The sequence below is a fragment of the Tauraco erythrolophus genome, chromosome 1, assembly GCF_009769465.1.
Source record: "Tauraco erythrolophus isolate bTauEry1 chromosome 1, bTauEry1.pri, whole genome shotgun sequence".
NCBI classification, from domain to species: domain Eukaryota; kingdom Metazoa; phylum Chordata; class Aves; order Musophagiformes; family Musophagidae; genus Tauraco; species Tauraco erythrolophus.
Genome location: NC_141465.1, coordinates 8,470,854 through 8,493,647, shown reverse-complemented (window position 1 = coordinate 8,493,647; position 22,794 = coordinate 8,470,854). Strand labels below are relative to the sequence as shown.

Sequence of the window (22,794 nt, the reverse complement as noted above, 5' to 3'; positions counted from 1 at the left end):
TGCAGCCTTAGAGGAGGCAAGCGGAGCTGCGAGCTGCCCCCTCCTCCATAATACATGTCCTCCCCCCAGCCCCACCTACCTCTCAGCTTGCCCCCTGCTCTCAGCGGCGGCCTCACCTGCGCGCAGCCAGGTCTCTGCAGGGCCCTGTGAGGACACGTCCAGCCCATGGCAGGTCACGCTGCCCCCCAGGCGAGGGGGGTCCTGCTACGGAACCACCCTGCGCAGGGTGACTGGACTCAGGCAGGGAACAGCCACAGCCGAGAAAGGAGAAAAGCTGCTCCCCGCAAAAGATACCTCCCAAGGCACAGGGGGCATGGTGCTGAGCCCCTTTGGCACAGACCACGGGGCTGCTTTGTCCTCTGTGCTAAGCCACACTGTGGGGGAAGGACAGGAAAATCAACAGGAGGCACAAAGCCCTCCCTGCCTCCTCTGTCCACCCTGGTCACACCTGGGCTCAGAGGGGCCGGCAGCTGCTGGGAGCAAGTCCTGACGAGTGGTTTGGCAAAGCTCTGCCGGCATCTGTGTGCATGGTGGGGGCTTTTCCAGGTGCACAGTCTTTGCATGATGGAAAAGCAGGGACCGGGGTGGAGGGGGCACAGCTGGCAGTTGCCATGTGCATTTGAAAAGAGCAGGACTTGCCTACACAGCGTGGTTGTGGGACAAACTGCAAAATACACGGGGAGAGTCTCCCTTGTTACCTCCGGCTGCCCTCAATTTTGCACTCATTTAGGGAGTTCCCAGCTCCTGATTTGCTGCTCACCTGCTAGGAATGCCCTTACTGCAGAAAGGAAAGCCAACAGCAGATGGGACAAGAAGTCCCGAGCTTGTTTTGATAAGGAAGAAAAAGAAAGAAAAAACAACCCTGTTCTATTGTGTTAGCTGGGCTGGTGAAGTGCTGGGATGGGCTGCTGGGGAGGGGACACAGTCTGCAGCAGGGGAGACCTTTAGAAAATAGTCAAAAAGAGTGAGTTGGCTGATCCTGCCCGGAGGCAGTGATGGCCAGACAGCCCCTAGATGGCTCAGTTCTTCTGGATGAAGGCTGAGAAGATCTGAGCCCAACCTAGGAGAAGAGCTGTGAAGAAGCTGTGATAGAAATGGAGAGCCCCTGGACTCTGCAGCCACAGGGCACAATCCTAGGCACAAATTTTAAAAATCTGCAGAAAGCGAGCTTTTATTGCTATGGAAAGCAGAGCAGAAGGGGCGTTGATAATTTAGCTTCCTGGGCAGAAAGTGTTTTAAGAGATCCTCACATGCCCCTGCCTGCTCTCCCCCTGCGCCAGAGCTTACAGCTGAGCTCCCCAAACCTTGTGTTGCAGCACTAACACAAGCTAGAAAGGGGCAAATTGCAGCTTGGAGATGGGAGGGAGCGGGTCTGCGGATGGAGAAACTGCTGAGGGTGCTGCCCAAGGGGTGTGGGGGGGTAGTATAAAACTAAATGCATATAAAGATATTTGCTATAATAGTTCTATTTGAGTAAGAGCCTCTAATAAAGCAGATACAGGCCTGCTGCAGGATGTCCTCCAGCGCAACACACAAACCATAGCTGGTTTGCAGAGGTTTAGGTCCAGTTTGCCGCAGAAAATGAGAGCAGGTCAGCCCCAATGGGAAACGCAGGACATCAAAAAAAAATTTTCTGCCAACTGTGGGTTTTGTTATGTTTTTTGCAGGTGATGGCCATGCTGCTCTTCCCTGTGCAGCTGCTGGCAGTGGCTGTCACCATCTACCTAGAGCTGGTGAGGTCTGTTCAAGGCGGTGTCTACTATGGGATCAAGCAGCTGCCACCCCAGGTGCCCCAGTATCAACCCCTTGGACAACAAGTACCTCACATACCACTGGGCAAAGAAGGCATCCCGATGCAGCACATGGGCAAGGAGGTGCCCCACATGCAGTATGGGAAAGAGTACCCCCATCTGCCTCAGTACATGAAGGAGGTCCCGCAGATGCCCCTGCTCGGCAAGGACATGGCTCCTAAGAAAGAGAAAGGTAGGCTTGGTGCGTCCTTCACCACCCCTGCATGGTCCTGCCTGGTGCCCCACAGCACCATCTGCCCACGGGGGGCTGAAGACGGGGAGCAGCCTGCTGCAGCCTGGGCACGGCACCCAGGTGCTCCCAGGGCTGGCTATGTTGGTATCTGGCCATGGGTAGATGAGATGGGCTCATATGAGCTGTACGGCAGCTGAGGTCACCAGAGCAAGACCATAGTCATCCTCCAGGCTGCAGCACAGCCTTTGAGCAGCCCTACCTGTAATGAGCCTCCAGCCCCTGGAGCTGGCCCCAGGTTTGTTTGGGTGCTTGCTCCAGGCTAGGAGAAACCTCGTAATCTCAGCTGCCTGCAGAAAACCTTCTGATGGGGCTTCAAAGGATGGCCCAGGTAAATGGGCTGGGGTCCTGCCTGGAGGTGCTCCCACTCCCACTGCAGCAACCGGACATGAAATAAGAGCTCAGAGCCCCAAGATTTGAATTTATGGGAATATCACAGTTTTGTCTGGATTTGTCCAGACCCTGTGATTTAGAGGTTTGCAGATAAAAACATGTAATTGCTCTTCTGACTCTGCAGTCCTCTTTCTGTAGGTTATTTATGGGAGTAACGGAAGCATTGAAGGCACAGGGCATTACTGCATGAGTCTGCATGTACAAGCACTTTCAGTATTCAGTAAAGGAACTTTGGACAATATTAAGATATTAAAGAAAACAACAAAAAGTGTCAAAAATACAAAGGGTAACTAGGAACACCCAGCGTCATAAAATCCTTGTGGCGACAGTGAGCGTCTGCGTGGCTTCAGACAGCTGGTTAACTCTGTGTCTTACTGAGGGTTCGGCGTGACCACAGCTTCCGCTGGCTTCAGCGGGAAACGAAGGATTTCAGGGCCCGTTTTTAGAGTGTCTGAACAAGCACGAGTGGCTGTAGTAAAACCAACCCCTCCGGTGAGCAAAGGAGGCTTTTTACGTACGTAAAACGCAACGTGCAGAGAGGGAGGGTTTCTGCCTCCCAAGGAACAGCTAATTCACTTGCCCTGAAACCTCATCTCTCCCCTTCCCCCAAACCTCTCACTTCTTTATCTGCTTTGGAGCCGGAGAGCAGCAGACTTTCCACTTGACACAAAAAGCCTGCAGCTTGAAAAGCAAACAGCCCCAGCACAACCACTCCCATGCAGCAACTCCCTCACCCTGACCTGACACACTAAGTGGTCACAGGCACAAAAATGTGGGTTTGGACAATAAAACCATTTTGTGAAGTGTTTAGAAGAGTGCTAACTAGACACCGCTTTGCCAAAAACCCGTGGGAGCGTAGCGACGCTGGGTAAGGCTGTAGGTTTCCAGTAACATCTTAACAGGAACCAAAGCCTTGATGAAAACACAGCCACACCTACAAACAAACTTCTTACTGATAAAATCTTTTAAAATTGATCTTCCTAGTGTAAGCACCTCCAGCAAAAGTACTTTTATGCCAGAACTCCTCCTGTAGCACAGGAGTACCAAGCGGCTTCGGTGTCCTGCAAAAGCTCTTAAAAGTAGATGAGTCTACAACACTATGGGACAAAAAGCGGACTTCACTGCTTAATATTACTGGTGTTTTCTACTTACAGGAAGTGCAATTGGCTTTTGCATGGCAAAAAATAAGCAACTATGATGCAAAATAATTATTTTACGGAAACAGAAACACGCGCAAGTTTGGGCTATGCAAAACCAGTAGGAACATCCTCTTTCTTCCAAACGCCAGCCTGGAACTCGCTGGCCGGCTCTGCCTCCCTGCCTACCACCAAACCAAGAGGCACCGTAACAAGCTCGTTCTATTCAAAGCTGCCGTGATGTGGCTCGCAGGATGCCACTGCAATCACCTTTTGTCTCTCCCCCTCCCCTTTTCTTTTTCTTTTCTCCCCGACCCAGAAATCCCCATACGCAGCCTGAGGGGTGAGCAAGGTCCCCCCGGCGAGCCTGGACCAAGAGGGCCACCGGGGCCACCAGGATTACCAGGTCATGGTGTGCCAGGAGCCAAAGGAAAACCAGGCCCGCAAGGATATCCGGGAATTGGGAAGCCGGGTTTGCCAGGGATGCCAGGGAAACCGGGGGTCATGGGGCCCCCGGGGCCACGAGGGGAGATGGGGCCAAAGGGGGAGATCGGGCCCATGGGGATACCTGGGCCACAGGGACCACCGGGGCCCCACGGGCTTCCTGGGATAGGGAAAGCGGGTGCTCCGGGGCTGCAGGGGCAGCCGGGGCCGAAGGGCGAGCCCGGGATGAAGGGGCCCCCGGGCATCCCTGGGATCCCAGGGCCAAAAGGGGAGAAGGGCATCGGCATCCCGGGTTTGCCAGGGCTGAAGGGTCCACCAGGGCTGCCCGGGCCTCCCGGCCCCGTGGGGCTGCCAGGGGTGGGCAAGCCGGGCATGGTCGGCTTCCCCGGCCCGCAGGGACCCCTGGGCAAGCCCGGGCCGCCGGGAGAGCTGGGGCTGCAGGGGCCCCCGGGGGTGCCCGGCATCCAGGGACCTCCTGGCGTGCCTGGCGTCGGCAAACCTGGCCAGGACGGCGTCCCTGGCCAGCCGGGCTTCCCGGGCGCCAAGGGGGAGCAGGGCCTGCCGGGGCTGCCCGGGCCCCCTGGCCTCCCCGGCGTGGGGAAGCCGGGCTTCCCCGGGCCCAAAGGCGAGCGCGGGGTGGGCGGGCTGCCCGGCCCCCTGGGGCCAAAGGGGGAGAAGGGGCACGCGGGGCCACCGGGCATGGGGGGGCCGCCGGGAGAGCCAGGCCAGCCGGGCCTGCCGGGCATCATGGGCCCCCCAGGCGCTGCCGGCTTCCCGGGTCCCAAAGGAGAAGGTGGCGCCGTGGGGCCACCGGGACCGGTCGGCCCCAAGGGCGAGCCCGGCCTGCAGGGGTTCCCGGGAAAGCCAGGCTTTCCTGGGGAAGTGGGGGCGCCCGGGCTGCGGGGGCTGCCGGGCCCCACGGGGCCCAAGGGGGAGGCTGGGCACAAAGGCTTGCCGGGGCTGCCAGGCGTCCCAGGGCTCGTGGGGCCGAAGGGTGAGCCGGGGCTCCCCGGCGCCCAGGGGCTCCAGGGCCCCTCGGGCATCCCAGGCATCGCGGGACCCAGCGGTCCCATCGGCCCCCCAGGGCTGCCAGGGGCGAAGGGGGAGCCCGGCCTGCCCGGACCCCCCGGCTTTCCTGGTGTGGGCAAACCCGGTGCTGCGGGGCTGCAGGGACCCCCCGGGAAGCCCGGGGCGCTGGGTCCCCCTGGCCAGCCAGGCCTCCAGGGGCCGCCCGGCCCCCCCGGGCCCCCCGGGCCCCCTGTCATCATCCCACCCACTCCGCCAGCCGTAGGACAGTACCTGCCCGAGGTCGGCCCAGGCATAGACGGCGTCAAACCCCCGTACGGCTACATGGGCAAGAAGGGAAAGGCTGGCGGTGTCACCTACGAGATGCCCGCGTTCACGGCGGAGCTCCTCACCCCGTTCCCCCGGGTCGGGGTGCCTGTCAAGTTCGACAAGCTCCTCTACAACGGCCGGCAGAACTACAACCCCCAGACAGGGATCTTCACCTGCGAGATCCCTGGCATCTACTACTTCGCCTACCATGTCCACTGCAAAGGGGCCAGTGTGTGGGTGGCGTTGTTCAAGAACAACGAGCCGCTGATGTACACCTACGATGAGTACAAGAAGGGCTTCCTGGACCAGGCATCGGGCAGCGCCGTTGTCCAGCTGATGCACGGAGACAAGGTTTACGTTCAGATGCCATCCGAGCAGGCGGCAGGACTCTATGCCGGGCAGTACGTTCATTCGTCTTTTTCAGGATATTTATTGTATCCCATGTAAAACAAAAACCAGACACACACACACACACACAAAATCAAACCCTTTCTTCTCTGCTTCAAACTTTCGCACCATGAAAGCCGCATTCTATGACTGTTTCGGACCATCTTGTACAAAACCAAAAAAAGTACCAAGTTTAACGTTATGCACAGCTAGTTACAAAAACAAGGTGTGGTGAACGTATCTAACGATGTGTATCAGGTTCACAAACGGCTGTTTTGCCCCCGAGGGGGACATGTTAGCTGTACATTATGTATTTCTGTGATGCCATGCTTACTCCATTTCATTCACAATAATTCAGTACGAAGGCTCCAAACTCACTCCTCTTGCATTGATCATATTTATGAGATGAAAACCAGTGGCTTAAACCAGAGTAGGTCAGTCTCAAATTACATGGAAAATTTTGAGTGGCTTTTTATTTGTTTGGGTGGGTGTTTTTTTGGTCTTCTGACAGCAGGTCTGCCTGACAAGCAAAGGTTCTCTTAGCTGGAGAGCTTTATTTCCCTTCCTCCATATAAAATATTCCTGCAGGTGTGTTTTTTTCCCTGAACAATTTATTTATGACAGAAAAGGAGTATCGATGGTGTAACTATTCCCCACGAGCCTCCTCCAGCTGTCATTGGACCCAGAACGCTGCCATTGACTCTGCCGGGCGCTGGGTTCACCGCCAGGTGCCACAGCACTCGAAAAGCCTCCGTCTGCGTTTGCACAGTTGAAGCAGCTGAGGTGGATCAGAAAGAAAAATGGAGGGCCCCCCGTCTGCCTTGTGCCACATGATGGAGATGTTGTGGCCGACACGTGGCAGTATGGCAGGGCAGCATAAATTTCCTTGGATTTGTGTGCTCATGCTGAGAACCTGCGTCTGTGTGGCTTGTCAGAAGAGACGCCTGTTCTGCCGCTCAGCAAAAGCGAAATCGGTTTACTCTTCAATGACTAGGCAAAGCAGAAGTAGCTCTGTTTGCTAATTAACTAATTTGTTCTTTGAGATCAACTGCAACTTCACCAGCAATACTGATCACGCAAATTTATCCGAGAACTTCATTTTATGTAGAAGCTGATTTCCAATCCTTATTTCTACGTTACCGATTGTCAGGGAGAACCTGCAGGCCTCGAGCTTTTCCGTACCAGAGGAAAGCAACTCCTCTGCGAGAGCTGCCTGTTCATCAGTGGTGCTAATCTCACTCCAGAGTATTCGCTTCCCGAGGGCAGTGTACTTGGCTGTGTTTCCCGGTACAGTGCTGCACATCACACACTGTTACGCTAGCTGAGGAGCTACATACGCATCACTCCTTCCGTGTCTTTAGCTAACGCTACCGCTTTTGATTCAAAAATGAACTAGATTTTTCATGCAGAACTAAGATTGGATTTAACTGGCATTACCATTATTTAAATGCAGAGTTTAATGCAGTCTAACATTGACTAAGGACTCCAGTGATATAATGTGGTGCTTTATCTCAGAAATTTTATGGAACGGTGGCAGGAACGGACGGACAGTTTACCAGGCATTGGTGACTTCGGTATGTTCCCAGAATATATGAGATATGTCAAAAAAGCAAATAATTTTGTATTTAAAATTTTTGTACTGATTTGAAAAAAATATCTTATTAAATATCTTAAAAAAAAAATCGAAAAATCCCGTCTTCTTTCAGCAGAACTGTTAAGAGGAACGTTCAACCCACTGAATTAATGCATCAGACCACAAGGGCTCCGTGAAACCACTGATGGTCTGATATGAAAACCCCACAATATCCTTTTTCTTTAGTTCCCCTCCACTGGCCAGACCTGACCGGAGCCCCTGGGGGGATGGGAACACGCTGTCCCCACGTCGCATTTAGTGGGAGAGTGCGGCCAGGGCGAGGGGACGGCGCAGAGCCAGGGGCTCCCGCGGAGACATCCAATGCGGGAGTGCAGCTGGAAAAGGCACGGGGGCATCAGTGGGAAGCCACAAAACTGGACAAAAAAGGCACGGGGGCATCGCGTGGGAAGCCACAAAACTGGACGTCCTAGAGTTTCGCTTTGAGGGTTTGTGCTCACCTAAAAAGCTGGAGCCATGTGCACCACGTCCCAGGCTCCCCCTGGCATTTGAAAACAGCTTTTCCCACTCCTCTCCCTCCTTTTTTCACCTGCAGCAAAAACCCAGTGCGAAAGCGGCAATGCGTTCGTCACTGAGCTACATCGCTCTTCAGCTGTGGCTCCACCGCGGGGAGTAAATCACAGCCCGCGGCGTGGCTCCCCGATCCCACCTCAGACAGGCGTTTCCTCCAAGGTGCCGAACCCGAATGCCTAAACTGTCAATGCGAAAACGAACGCATGGAACGCCTACTTGGTCAGGCAGTCATGTCCTAAGTGCCCCTTAAACTCCCCGAAGCCACTGGCCAGGCAGCTCCCCGCTCCCTAGTGTCTGTTTTCACTGCACAGAGAAAATGAGTGAAGTACGACAATCCGTGTCTCGCACTTCCTATCCAGAGTCTTCTGTCACACACCATCTTCTTAGTTAAACGTCTTTTATTTTAGCATTTCCCTGAAAGCCCCCAATAAGACAGGCAAGATTAAAAAAACATGAAAAATTAAAATCAGGAGGACGCTGCTCTTGATCTTACCCACAAAAACTATGTGCCTGCTTTGCTTTCACCCAGCCTGGAGTGAGATCTCCACCCGCAGGACAGCTCAGCTGACCTCGGTTCAAAAATTTGCAGCCCTGTTTGCTCTACTAAGCACCAAAGTTTGTTCTGAAACTCGACACCGGATCCGACACCGCGCGTGTACTTTACACACCATTAGTAACAGGACTGGGCAGGCACGCGCACCCTGCACACACATGGAGAGAGCACGGACCCTGCAGAAAGGAGCCTGAGGGCACCGTCTTTAACACGATTTATTCACAGGAAAATTCTCTTTCCATCCATAGCATTCAAAATTTCACTCGAAACGGCTGTAAGAACGTCTTCAAAATACAGCTGGCACTTTAAAGGCATATAAAAGTTCAGACAAACGGCGCATAAAATAGGTATTTACTGATACCAAAAACAGATGTTGAGCTTCGTTTGTTCTTAAAAATCAGACTTAAAAGTTCAGGTACTTATACTGCCTCCCAGGGCATCGTTAAAACGGGAAGCTGGCACAGGAAACAAGAGGTACCACACACTCAGTATTAAACACCAAAGCTGTGATTCTGTATTGTTATCACCAATAGTCACTAGAAAGGTCATTTAGTGATATCTTCTGGGCACTCTCAGATTCGTGTTCAGTGCAACAGTTTGTGACCTTCCTTCTCACGTCGTGTCTCCGTACTTCTCTTAGTTATTACAGCAAAGGAAAAAATACTTTTCCAACAGAAAATAAAGAAAGAAACCCTCCTACAAGTCTGAGCCAAACAGAGCGTTCAGCTGACGCGTGTCATCCTGCCCACTGCGTGCAGCTTTGGGCACTCAGAGCTGGGCCTCTCTGATGGTGCAGCGTTTCGAGGGGCGCAGCAGACAAAACGCAAGAGCACCTTTGCTGTAAGATGCTGCTGTCTAGAAATTCAGCAGGCTGCTGGAGAGCAGGACAGAGAAGCAAGGGATGAGACCATCTCGCTTTGCAACCGACACAGGAAGAAAATTCATGGGAGACACTGGGTGCCTATAGTTACACCTTTACCAGACATGGAAATAAAGCTGGCAGCACCCTGGGATTCAAAATTTGACACCTTCGCTACTGCTGCTGTGATTAAACAACCAGGGCAGCTTTGAAGGAAAATTTCAGTGCAGAGACTTCACTTTCAGAAATGGCAAAAAGGGAAAAAGAAAGTCTGAATAGCAGCTCACTGTCAGAAAAGATGGAAGTATCTGGCGTTAGCGTGATTGCTTGTTTCAGCAAATCCCAAGGCAAGTCTTTGGTATGGCAAACGCCCGCGAAAACGCACGCCCCGACCGAACAGCCGCTGTGATCCGCGAGCGTTTCTGAGAAACGCGCTGTGTATCCGCATTCTCGCGGCACGCTGTCAGTGTGAAGGCGATGGCGGTCCTCGGCGCAGAGGAGCAGAAAGGACCGTGTGAAGCAGGTGATGAAGCAGGGCTGATGGACACAGAATCCTACCAAAACATCTTCCAGGGGGAAAATTAATCACTTGGCTCACTGCTTCTTATTGAAGAGAACAGCTACTGGCCTGTAAGCTGAGCTTTCAAAAAACCCAGTACTCCGTGGTTTACCAACAGCATCAGCTCTTGGCTCAGTCCTAGGTGAACAGGTCTGGCCCTAAACGTTACTGTCACCCTGTGACAGCCACCAAGCACCCGCGGACTTAACATCCCTGCAGGAGCAGAAAAGTGGGAGAAAAATATCCCTGGGAGTGTTGCTTCCTTCAGAAAGAAGTCAGTCATACCCATGAGAAGGTTTACTAAGAACAGGTAAAACGGAGCAGCTGATAGGGACAAATGCTTGTAGACAGCATGTTAAATGCATTGAGGATATCAAACACATTATCCAAAACAAAATGACTAAAAAAACGCACCAAACACTAATCTTAGGGAGACCAAAAAAGCTGATGTGGTTAAAAAAAAAACAATAAAGGAGTCTATTTTAAATAAAAAGTTTTGGGGATGCCATTTGTTTGCTATGAAGCCTTTTTTCCTTTTTTTTTTTTAATTGTAACTATAGCAGAACAATCACCCCCTCAAAAAAACCCCAAAAACTTCCTAGGAAAATTAGGAGAAGGAAACAGTTTAGATTAGTGGGCAGACGAAGAGGAAACAAAGCAGAGAAGATAAGCACATATGCAGAAGCACAGCTCCCTACCCACCTCCTGCCACTGGGGACAGGGGTGAATAAGCAGAGGGAAGCAGCCTGCGCCATGGCCAAAACCAGGCACTGGGCAGAGGGGGAAATTCAACAGCTCTCCTGGAAAAAAGTCCTCACAGCCAGTGTACTGCCAGATGTTATGTGGATGCAGCCGGACCCACAGTGGCAGCCCATGGAAGCGCTGGGGCAGATCGGCTCTGGGAGCAACTGCAGGTTTCAAGGGGGAAGAGGCCACCCTCCACTTCTGCCTGGCTCCACTCTCAGCAGAGCCTGAGGTCTGCCGAGGACTTCCACTGAGAGAGAGCTCAGAAAACACTGCGAGCTCTGTGAACAGCCTTCCGTTGGCGGTGTTTCCATGTGGAATGGCTATTGTCAGTAAACCACTGCAGGTCTGGGGCTGCAGAGGCACACGCAAACCTCAAACCTTTTTGATTAACTGAAGTAATCACAAGAACTGACGGCTGGTAGAACTAAAGACAGTAACACCACTGTTCGCTGGTGCAAAACCCCACCTGTTTGTACACAGATTTTTGAGCGAAGACTTCCTCAAAGGCAGAAATGTGCGTGTTTAAAAGAGAAAAAAAAAAAAAGGAAATGCAAGTATCTGAGCCCTTCTGCCAGCCTTGTGAGGAAATTCTTGTTTCTTCCATTTCCACCAGAGTCACCTGCTCCAGTGTCCCCAGGATCTCTCATGCTCCCTTCTCCACAATCTCTTGTGTCTCCTTGCACGCAGCTGGACAAGGGGCCACCCCCTGCACCATCACCTGCAGCAGATGGGCCCCATGGCACAGCCTGTCCATTGCTGGGCACACGGCTGGGTCCTTCCCCGCCCTCTGCCACACATTTTTGTGACAGCCGCAGTTATTTCAGGTACGTCCAGTTTGGTTGAAACGGACCAAAGCTCAGGAGTCATTAGGTGAAAACGCCACGTGAGAGCACAAGCCTCCTCCCCTCTGGCTGTGGCTCCCCTCCAAATCACGCTGCACTCACTGATTTCCAAACGACAGCGCCCAGGAGCTAAAGAAGGAGACGAGAACTACAGGAAGGTGGGGTTTTTAAGTACCTATTGCACTCCACAAGCGAAATATGAAAAAGGAAAGATGACTCTTTGGTGACTTCAATGCTTATTCCTCTACATCGCTGTGTTCAGTCCTCCTGTGATCCTCAGCTTCTGAAAAACACAAGTACTGTGCTCTTGACCTGCTAGAGAGGTTTGTATTCGTATTTTAATTGTTTGCACTGCTCCTAAACATACTAAAGCTCTCTAAAACATTTTATTAAAAAGCAGCAAAGGTTTTTCTACCAACTATAAAGACTTTTTTTTTTTTTTTGAGGTGGACTTCTTTGTGCTTTTTCTAGGTCAAGATAACCACAAGATCTTGAAGCAAACCCGCCACAATTACAAAAAATATATATACACTCTATGAGAGAATTAGAACAGCATATTACTTGCTCTTCTTTGACAGTTGTCAAGGACAACAGGCAGATTTAACTTATTCAGCAGGCTTGTCCAAGACAAACCAATACAGGAAACATAAATGTCCCATTAAATGTTTCAGTTAAAATCCCGAGTTAAGTTCCCAGCGCTAAATGATTTAGTTAAGCCACATCCTTTAAACCTAAATGTCAAGGCAGGAGAGGTAAACGGAAGCCAAATGATAATTCAGCTGAGGTACATCTTAGATATTCCCAAGCACACTCTTCGGCCGAAAACAGGAACACTCATGGCTCATATTGATGCATTCCGAAGGTGGAAAGGCATTACAGCATCTGAGAAAGTAGATTGTGCTGGTTTGGAAAAACACACCTCGATTCTTGGGGAACAAACAGAAAGATACACGAGATCCTGCCCTGGAGATCCAGGAATCCAACAAACGTTGGCTCTAAATTTAAACTCGGGTGTGAACATCTCCATCCCAGCTCACATTCCTGTTGTGGTCCAGGGGAAGTGGCTGACATGCAGGTAGTTAGGACAACTGTTCAGTCTTCATACTCCCTCTTTTCTAAGTCACCAACTGTAAAATTTATTGGGGCACAGCACGGGGGGAAGGTGTTCCATAAACCGGGTACAACACAAGCACTGTCAATACCAACATCTCCGCAACTCGGACCGAAGGGTCTTCACCTTTGGCAAAGGCAGGCAGCAAGTCGGAGTGGGCGGCCAGTGCAGGAGCTGTGGCTTCTCTGCTGAAGGTGGACATCCCCTCCTCAGTAGGGCAGACTAAAACCTGTACACTCTGTGTGTTGCCCCTTCTCCAACCACACAACAATGATTTATAGGTATTGCTTTGAAGCCATTTTCATACTGCGAGACAGACATTCAACACTTTACATCCACCTACTAACGAAACACTGGTTGTCTCCATCTCTTGACAGTGTAACTCTTTTGGAGGACAGCATTGGAAACGGAAGTATTCCAGAGAAGTAATCATTTGGAAAAAGTTCTTGCTGATAAATAAGTGATGTGCATCATACATTTTTATATATCCCTGATACTTTCAGCTGAAAGTTTCATGGTTTTCCCATTATTAAATAGCTTCACAGAAATTCAGTTAACTCTCTTTGCAATAGTCCATTACCCTTAGGCTTAGCAAAAGCTTCTGCCTTGGTGAGGTTTCTGTGCTCCTTTTAAACAGTAAACAGTTACGCTGCACTTAAAAAATAAAAATGTCATACAAAAAATAAATTTTTTTTCCAAATCTTGAAAATAGTGATTGTATTTTCCATTTCTCTTTCACGTCAAATTGACCACAAAGTTCTTGTCTATAAGCTTCTTCAAAAATTTCTGCTCAGCGTCGATGTTGTGGTATTCATTCTAAAGAGATGTGAGGGAATAATAAAAAAAAAAAGAAATTCAAATTATTACCAGAAGCATTACTTCATTGTTCTTTCCTTTTAATTACCTGTGATAGCTGGGAGATGCCAAGAGTAGGAAAGCTCTGGGGAAAAGACTTCTTAGCAAAGGCTGTAGCACAGTCTCCCAAGAAAACAGGTGAGTTTTGCTGTTGCAAATTGCTCAAAACTAGGTGAGATTTCCCATTAGGACATAAACCCAAAGGGATGATCCTTCAGTGGCAAGGTGAGATGTGATCTCACAGAAGTCCCTTCTGTTACTAACTCTCCCAAGTCCTCCCCGTGCTTAGAGAGAACAGCTGCATAATCACATTGACAGCACAAGCAGTCAGAAAATGACTGAATCTCAAAGCTCAATGCAGGTTTTGAAAAGCACACACTGAGCATCTGCAAATCAGATGCGTCCTGCCTATCAGTTTCAAGAGGTCAAAACCATCTTCTGTGCTGCATCCAGATCCTGGGTACACAGGACATCACTCAGGTTAGTGGAGGACAGCACAAGGGAAGTCAGCTTACTGGCTGCCTTAGACACTGAATCCAGTAAATTGAAATGAATACAAACACTGCATAAAAGATTATGCATGTATAGTATAATATTTACAACTAAAGAATTAATGATAAGAGTTTTGTTCAGTTGTTTGGCTTTTAAAAACCGTCAAGATCTTAGAAAACTTATGGATGTCAGTTCAACTCGTGATCAACCTTACGCTAGCTTTGTATACATTGCAAAAAAGCACCTGCAGAGAGGAACCTCAAAATGAAGGCGAGGTCAGTGTCAGAGGAAAACTATCTCAGAGCAGTGGGCACCTAAGCGTCCTCAGAGACATGAGTGGCTCCTCTGGACATTGCCCCATCCTCCTTCTTCAAGAAAGGGAGGAGAGAAAACAGTCCTCACTTACACACACTGGGCATGCACATGGGAGAGAAAACTGTTCGCATGGAGGTAAAGAGCTGAGATGGAGTTGCTCAGAGTACAGAGCTGAAGACACGAGCACAGACAGAAAAGAAAACCGAGGCATGACTGCAGCAAAGCAGGAGGGCCCTTCTCTGCAGGATGGGAGGAGGAGGCACCCCTGATGTTTGCAGCCTCCTGTGGCTCACTCCCCTGGCAAGTTGTGGCTTCCCCCTCCTGTAAGCAGTTTCTTCTCTTCCTACCCTCCTCTAAGAACTACTTTGCTTTTCTGCTTTCCAGTTCTGAAACTCAGCTCTTTTCCTAATTGCAAGCTTATAGATCTTTAACTCCTTCCTTTCCACTGCACTCTTCTTTCTCTTTTTTAAGAGATTTGGCAACTATGACAAACTGTGCCAGTAGCTGCCAAGGAAAAAAGAGAATGCAAACAGAAGCAACACTACACGTGTTCTGACAGTGCTAGCAAATATGCTGCATAGCCTAAGGAAAATGCCAGTAAAGCAAAACGGAACATACAAATGGACATATCGCATGCAGACGTTGCAGAATACGGTGCAGCACAAGAGAGATCGTTATCCACGTTGTCATACCTGCATCATCTGAGCCATCGTGTCGTTGCCATAGTAGTGCAAAGAACTGTTTCTGTCAGTGAAGTCATACTTGAAGCCTGCCAGGTGAACTTCATGGCATATGTGAAATGCTAGAGTAATAGCAATTAGCCCCGTCGTCGGATGCTTGGGTTTCTGAAGTGGAACACAAAGAGCACACGTACGTAAATAACCAGCAGCTGGATGGGAACAGCAGCAGAAATCAGGCAGCCTGGCTCTTCGACACACATCTGCTTTTGTGGTTTGATCCCCTCATATACCATAACAAGTAAGGTGCTGCCCCCAAGTTTTCCATGACTGGGGTATCTGCCATGTTGGCCTTCCCAGGGATTTGCTGGTTTCTAGTGAGGGCTGAGCCCACACTGCAGTCCTTCCCTCAGCAGAGGCACCACGGAGGTCTCCCCATCCCTTTCACGAAATTGGTCAGGCTTCAATATATTGCAGACCATTTCACCCCACCAAATTCGACTGCATTAGCAGATGTGTTCAGAAGTTTCTAGACAACAGAGATCCAAACAAGCAGAAAAATACCATGCCTCAAATCTTGATAACATTATGCGACAAATGAACGAATGCTACTGCTGCACTAACTTGGCTACATTTTAACTTTTTCAGAACAGGGAAATTGCAGAAGAACACAGCTTTAGACCTTCCCCCACTGTTTCCATCAGAAGAAAATAAACTGTAAAATTGCTTATTTCTCCTGAGAGTGAGATAGCTCAGAAGTAAACGTAACGTAAAAATACCAAACACTGGTCACAAACGGGTTTTAACCAAGCAAAATTAAGAGCACCTAATCAAAAATTAGCATTTCTTACAGGAGCAGAGAACAACACATTGCAACTACCTGTCCTGTCTCGTGATCAAGCATATGACTCTTAGCAGCAGCTAAAATGATCTCAGGCAGTAAAAGAGGCAAGGTTTGTACAGCGCGGTGAACTCTTCTTCCATTAGTCTCAGTGATGAAGCTGAGGGGGAAAGCGCCCTCAGAAGTGGACAAAACTTTCAGGCACTAATGCCGTTAGCTAAAATAACAATTTTATCAGAGACTGAATGAGCTAAACACTTCCAGTAGCTGCAATCAAACCTCAGCTGAGCACAAAATCGTGTGCTTTTCTGATGCCCCAGCCAAGGCTCCGTTCATTTGCCTCTGAAAATGAAACAGGCAAACTAGTACTGAAACACTCCGCGCAGAGAGAAGGGACGCGCACTCCATGGTACACAAAGATATTTCTTTGCATGGTACGATACCAGAACAAATACCCAGGCAAAGATTACTAACATCAGCTCCGTAAGCCTAATTTAAGCCACAGAATTAAAATATCACATTTTATGTAAAATTTTTTCGTACCTTTATACGACTTTTGGAGTATTCCAAAAATAGCATCAACTTAAAACGCACCCCATTGCCCAGGGCTCCTGCCAGTCGGCAAAGTAACTCCCTGCCCTGGGGGCCCAACAGCATAAACTTGGTGGTGACTCTGTCGCAATGTCCATACTAAACAGGATCCAAAAATTATGGCAGGAATGCTACGTGTCAGGATTAGCGCTATTTCTATTTGGAGTATCAGGAACAGCACAGGGTGCAGCCAGCTCTGTTTACCTTTGGCTATCACAATGTTCCCCTTAAAAGAACATACCAAAAAGAGCAACGCTACTTTTAAAATGTGTTGTCGCACCAGCACCCTGCCAATAGCTGGATATCCTCGGCCTGTAATGAAATTTGTTCAGCCAGTCACGGTTAATGGGAACAGGCGCAGTCCTGGAACGACTCTGCAACGCTTTCTGACTTCAGTGCTGCTCGGGCAGCACATCTGGTTTTACAGCTGTTCTTCCCGGCCCTGCTAACACCATCGCAGTTGCTAGCAAAGAAACAGGAACACTTGCTGGGCTGCACGTGACACGCAGAAAATGCCAGGATGGCTTAATGGAAAAGGCAGAGACAGCGGGAAAGCGACCGCGGCCCTCGGCACCTGCTGCAGGCAGAGGGGGCTGAAGCACAGCAGAGCGAAGGCAGCACCAGCCCTCCCCGGGGATGCCCTGCGGGGACAGAGGGCTCCAAAGCTGCCCCACGAAAAGGCCACCCGGCCAACAGGACCCCCCGAGGCAGGACCTGCAGCCTAACCAAGCCACTACACAGCAGCTGTGCCAGAGCAGCTGCAGATGTTCATTCTTCCAGCTACAGCCCGCCTTGGAGATGGGAGGAAAAGTGAGGACAAGCATGCCTGAGGTTGACCATTGCTGCCGCCTGGGACAAGGGGCTGCAAAAACCCTAGGACGGAGCAAGTGGGACGTGGAGGTGGTGGAAAGGAGCTTCAAGCATGGGCGCACTCTGTCCCAGCTCTGGGCAGGGATGCCCAGCGAGCAGGAGCGGAGCAACGGGCGTGCACATTACCCCAAGTGACCAAGGGGTCGGTGGTACCAGCTCCAGGACACTGCGCTCATCTGTTTGGCTCATTGGCAGCACTGGTCTTGCTTTTACCCGCACTGAGAGGGGAGCACAGGAAGAGACAGGAGGGATTTCTGGAGCCATGGAGGCCACAGACGTTCTGTGGCTCTTCAGGAGATCATTAGATGCCCAACTACTACGCTGCTTTCTTCCCACCCTCTGTTGAAGAGCTGAAATGTCACAGAGCCCCAGCAAGCATGCAGCCAAACTGGGTAGTCCAGTTTGAGAGTTAATAAGGGAAGAAAAAGCCACTAGTAGGCTCAAAAAAAACCCCACCAACAAACAAATAAAAAAAAAAGAGGAAAAAACCTCAACTCCCTCAAATATTAGAAAGATTAAATTAGAAAAAAGTTGTGGTAGATACTCCACAGTGACAGCCTGTCAAACGTTTCCACATGTGTCAGCTGGCTGATCCCAATGAAGCAGCTCTGTTCCCTGTGACCCCAGGGAACCGTATTTGTGCCAAACAGCACATGGTCAGTCCAGACTACGCAAGGGAGGTCTCCAGCTTGAAGCCTTATCTTTCATCAGAAACGTTCTTCAGTCATGAACTGACAGTTAAAATGTATTTTTACGTCCAAATTGTTGGTTAACTCCTAACAATGCTTGGCATTGCATCGGTACGCCCAAGAATGCTGCTAGACACGTCATTAGCGCAGGCTGGAATAGCCTGTGTGCTCCCTAGTCCCTACCCGCCCCCAGCAGAGTGAAACTGCAGCAGCGTTAGAGTTACTGGGTTGTTGGGGGGTTGGTTTGGTGTGGAGGTTTTTTGGTGTTTTGGTCTTGTTGGGGATTTTTGGTTTGTTGTTTTGGGGATGGGGGTTTTTTGTTTGTTTTTAAGAAAAACTATAAAACATCCTACATTTAATAATTCAAGACTCCTTAGTACTTCTACAGACTCTTCAGATGTGCCATGTACCAATGCCTGTCTGCTCTTCCCAATTTTGTAAAATGAATTATGTGTGTCTGCAAAAGCAGTCTCGTTTAACACTAACTACAGTATCCATAAAAAAGAGATTTTTGGCATACAAGGCTACCCACTTTCTTTCTAGATTCTATTTTCTCATCTTTTTTGAGGACCATCAAAATGCAAACTAATGCAACGTGAACTTAAAAGATGTTCTAACATAGTCCACTATAACGAAGAGATAATTACCTCTGAGTACACATTTGATTGCACAAAACTGAAAGGCACAGAAGAAAAAAGCCCACCTCCTTTTTAGGAAACCTGGTTGGGAAACGAAGCCATTCATAAGCCGTTTTTCTGGTGATGCTGGGATCAAGAATTCTGATTTGACTAGATTTGTATATCATGTTCAGAGCTGGTTTCTTCCAAAAGCCTTTAGCACTCTGTAACAGGCAAGCAAATACACATTTTTAACAGCTACAAACAGTTGATTTTGGTTTTGTAGCAACTCTAACCAGAGTAAAATCCAAAGGCAGGAGATTGAGGAAGAAGAGAACTGTCGAACCTCTCAATGCTCAACAAAAACACATGTCAAATCCGGCTCCTGCAACAGGCTAACCCACTACAGGGTTATAAAGAAGGGTCTGAGGAGGCTGGGTTTGTTCAGCCCATCTTCAACTATCGGGTAGGATTTTACAAAAAAGACAGCATCAGACTCTTCTCAGAAGTGCACAGTGAAAGGATGCAAAGAAATTATTTCCTGTGAAGGTGCTGCAGCACTGAAATAGAGGTTATAGAAATACCCCTGGAAATGCTCAAAACTTATCTGGATGAGACCTTGAGAACCTCGTACAGCTTTGAACTTGGTCTTTCTTTCATTCAACAGGGTTCTGGACTAAAGACCTCCAGAGAGAGGTCCCTTCCAACGTTATTCTGCAATTCTACCAAATGCACGGGATAAAATAAACTGGCGAATGTCTGGACCACGCATATCAGAATACAAAACAGTGCTAGGAAGAGGATAAAAAGGTATTTTCAAGAGAAAAACTGCTTTGAGGTGAGGCACCGATAAAATATGTGGGTGAGAAAGAAGATAGAAGCATTTACAGGAAAGGAGAACTGAGCAGACTGACTGGGAGATCCAGTGCTCCCAGCTAGGAGGACCAAAGTTAAAAACAAACCAGGTATTTCACGAGAGGCGTGTAGCAAGCTAAGCCAAAGTGCATGAATAATTAATAATTACACTTACTATTTTCTGACCACTTAGTATCTCCCAAAGCCACTTCAAGTCACGTGGTTTGAAGACGATGAGGACAACAGTCGTGTTAGGGTCGTAGTGGATCGGATCTGAGAAGATAGATTCTGGGTAAGAGAGGCGGAAAGTCGTCCTCCTCCCAACATCCTCTTCATACCCTATAACAGGGCCATTATTCATTCTGCAGAGGACAGAGACACAGAGATGGCAATGACGACCCCACCCATGTCCTTTTACTAGGCAGTGACTGGCACACAGGTTAGTTTGTGGGGCAGAATGTGCCTCCAGGTACAGGAGGGTTTAGCAGCCCAGCATTTACCTGTCACATTACATGGCAGATAAGCAATTATCAGGTGCACTCACTCTCTAACCCAGAGGGATCAAGCACATACGGGAACTTGGCCAAGGTGGTTTAGAATACAGTCACACAATGGCTTATCGTGTGTCACTCACGCAGGCAGCCTTCTGATTTAGCTCAAATGCAGAAACTGGAGAAGACCGAAGAGAACATCTGGCTTGGAGAACCACCCATTGCTCCATCCATGCTGCTAGGTTATCCAAGTCACACAGGAGGCAATTCAAGAATGTTTTAATACTCTTCACTGTCTACAGCACACAGGGACAAGGATTATGACTGTGTACCTGATGCTGATACATCTTTAAGTATGGGCTATTTTGTTTGTTTGGGATTTTTGGGTGGTGGTGGTTTTTTTTGTTTGGTTGGTTTTTGTTTCTGTTGGTTTGTTTTTTTTAAAATAGTGCTTGTGCTGCTGCCACTGCTTTGGGATATAACAGATTAATGAGCAGTGAACAGGTGGGTCAGGCCTCTTCTGCTCTGAGGTGTTAGAGAGGTTGTGTTTAAGTCTCTATCTTGCAGTTTTTGCTTGGTGGCTATGTTGCATATTTTTTTGAGAATTCAGGCAGCCTGTGCCTGCTCCATTCCTGCCACTGTGACTGACTTCTCTGAATAGGAGGCATGCTGCTTAGGCGCAAACATTTGCAAAACAAGACACACAGACAAGGGAATATTTCAGAGTTTTATCAGAAGAAGTTATTAAATACAGAATGAAAACATCACCTCTTTGTCCCTTCACAGAAAATAAATGCGTACTGTATTTCTGAAACAGTTTTGAATTTAGAGCTGGTTTTAAATACGTGACACCAGTCTACATAAAGATTTCCATTTACTTGCCATAGCTTGAAAATAATTCATAGAGCTTCCTTCCATCATCATACTACAGTGAAAAAAAATGCAACACGTTTGTTTGGGGTTTTCTTGTAAAGCACAAAGCTGCCAGGCAAGTAAAGTTTCCTAAGAACAGGGATATTATCTCAATCACTTTCTATAGTTTTAAGTTTGTAAGAAGAGCAACAACTGAAAAATTCCATGTATTCATTATTAGTATGTTTTCAAATGTATGTCAAACTCTAGGCTTTGTATAAAACTTCTGATGGTAGCACTTCAAGACTGAAACACTATTGCTAAAACGAGCATTAGGATTGATGGCAAAGTAACAAAAATGACAGTTTGTTCAGTGTTCAACGCAATGTTGAAGCAGACAAACTGAAAGGGCAGCTCAGAGGTTTTAGCGAAACAGGGTTCAGGCACACTATCTGACATGGTATCTACAAGAAGAAGGGCTGCTTCACCAGTAACTATCTCTGTTTCTGCAAAGGAAGAACTGATTTATCTTTTTCTTATTGTGCAGAAAGTTCTCTCATCATTAGCCAAATAGACCTTTTCCAGTTTGCTTGGCATTTGAACTTTATTCTTCCTCCTCCTTGTCTGTTTCTCTGAGCACTTCCCCAGTGTCCCTAGTCCAGATGCCTCTTCCTCAGACCCCAGCATCCTCTTGTAGGTCAAGACATTTCATAAGTTTCAAGTATGAGCTAACACGTTTGAGCTAACAGGGCAGACATCAACATCATCCTTCAGCTGACGTGTACCTTGAGGTAAACTTCCCAGTATAAACGTCAGATGTAATCCCCATGCCAGCACAGGAGTAAGACAGGCACGGTGTGGAAGGCAAGAGGGAAGGCTGCCCGGGATGCTGGCTCACAGCAAGAGGCTCTGGGCTATCACATGCTTGGACACATCGCTGATGACAGCATCTTGCAAGTGTGTGTATCTGTACATGAGGCAGACTGGCCACTCAGTGATCCTTCCCCCCTCTCCCATATCAGTCTTTGTAATAAAACATTGATTATTTTTTTCCTAAAATTTTTTAAGTGTAGGTCATGACAGAGTACGTAAAATGGGAAGTTTTATGCATTTTCATTGTATGATAACTGAACTTCAAAGCTACTGGCTGACAGCAAAAGTTTGTTAATCTTTACACACACAAAATGAAAAGGGGATACCATTTACCTTATTATCACGTCATACGAGTCAATTTTCTCCCCTAATGTCTTATTTCGAAGTACTCCTCCATTACCGACCACAACACACCGTCGACAGGCAATGCTGAGGAACAAACAGAACTTTAATTATGGACAACTTCCCTGGCTTCACATTGCTATTAACGATATATTTGCATTTAGCTGATTTATTTACTAACTAAGGTCCAGTATCTTTTAGGCTTCTTGTCCCCTACAGAGCCATCTCAATCCTGTATCACGTTCTAAGGCTGCTTTAGAAAAAAATGCAGCTGCATTATCTCAGGGACTGCTAAAGTCAGAAAATGGCTTCTCTCATGTAAAACTGTACTTACACATGTCCTTTTTCTAGTGGTTTGCTGTTTAAGATCATCTAACCACAGCTGGTGATATGTGTGCTGTTAAGAGAAATTATCTTCCACAATACTTCTAATTTGTCCTAGTCTGGATACATCAACCAGGATCAAGTATGTCTGGAAACACTAACTCAAACCAAGGTGCTTCTGCAAATTGCACAACTCCGCAACTACAGCAATCTCCAACGCAGACTATAGTGGCAAAATTTATGTTCGCAATTACCTTACAGGCATCTGAATTGTAAATGTGAAAAACCTTAGTCCAATGACATGTGATGGCTCTTCACACGGATATAATTATGTTGGTTTTCCTCTCTCTATTTAGAAAGGGCTGCCTAAACATGTTTAAATGTGTGCCAAGAAGTGCATGTTGTCATGACATAACACAAGTGGTATGCTTGATTAAAGGCTGCATTCTCATGTGACTGGATTAAAATTAGACAGCATTACTAAGTATATAAACACTTTAATATAATAATATATCCAATCAAAAGAGTAATTCAAATTTA

The 22,794-nt window shown here is 48.3% G+C and overlaps 2 protein-coding genes across 6 annotated transcripts in view; one reads left to right on the top strand and one right to left on the bottom strand.

The window, feature by feature from the left end:
* The first annotated feature begins 1,670 nt into the window (after window positions 1–1,670).
* COL8A1 (collagen type VIII alpha 1 chain) lies at window positions 1,671–5,795 on the top strand. 2 transcript variants are annotated; one of them, XM_086623355.1, is made up of 2 exons: window positions 1,671–1,983; window positions 3,889–5,795. In XM_086623355.1, exons 1-2 carry the CDS (start codon window positions 1,671–1,673, stop codon window positions 5,793–5,795), a joined length of 2,220 nt encoding a protein of 739 aa, XP_086479481.1. The 2 variants fall into 2 exon arrangements, with proteins under 2 accessions (XP_086479481.1, XP_086479402.1); XM_086623276.1 differs by having other exon boundaries at window positions 1,671–1,992.
* A 5,813-nt stretch (window positions 5,796–11,608) lies between these two features.
* ST3GAL6 (ST3 beta-galactoside alpha-2,3-sialyltransferase 6) overlaps window positions 11,609–22,794 on the bottom strand; it is a 44,745-nt gene continuing 33,559 nt past the window's right edge. For all 4 annotated transcript variants that reach the window (XM_086617002.1, XM_086617028.1, XM_086617010.1 and 1 more), the window contains 5 exons: window positions 21,922–22,017; window positions 19,548–19,734; window positions 18,604–18,741; window positions 14,925–15,077; window positions 11,609–13,386 (listed from right to left, as the gene is read on the bottom strand). In XM_086617002.1, the coding sequence (XP_086473128.1) occupies window positions 13,306–13,386; window positions 14,925–15,077; window positions 18,604–18,741; window positions 19,548–19,734; window positions 21,922–22,017 (655 nt within the window). In that variant the 3' untranslated portion in view covers window positions 11,609–13,305. The remainder of the gene's footprint in view (window positions 13,387–14,924; window positions 15,078–18,603; window positions 18,742–19,547; window positions 19,735–21,921; window positions 22,018–22,794) is intronic.

Bases quoted from the DNA above. Each gene is read 5' to 3' on its own strand.
- COL8A1 (XM_086623276.1), top strand. From the start codon at position 1,671: ATGGCCATGCTGCTCTTCCCTGTGCAGCTGCTGGCAGTGGCTGTCACC. The intron at 1,993-3,888 runs GTGCGTCCTTCA...TCCCCGACCCAG, and splicing joins GAAAGAGAAAGGTAGGCTTG to AAATCCCCATACGCAGCCTG.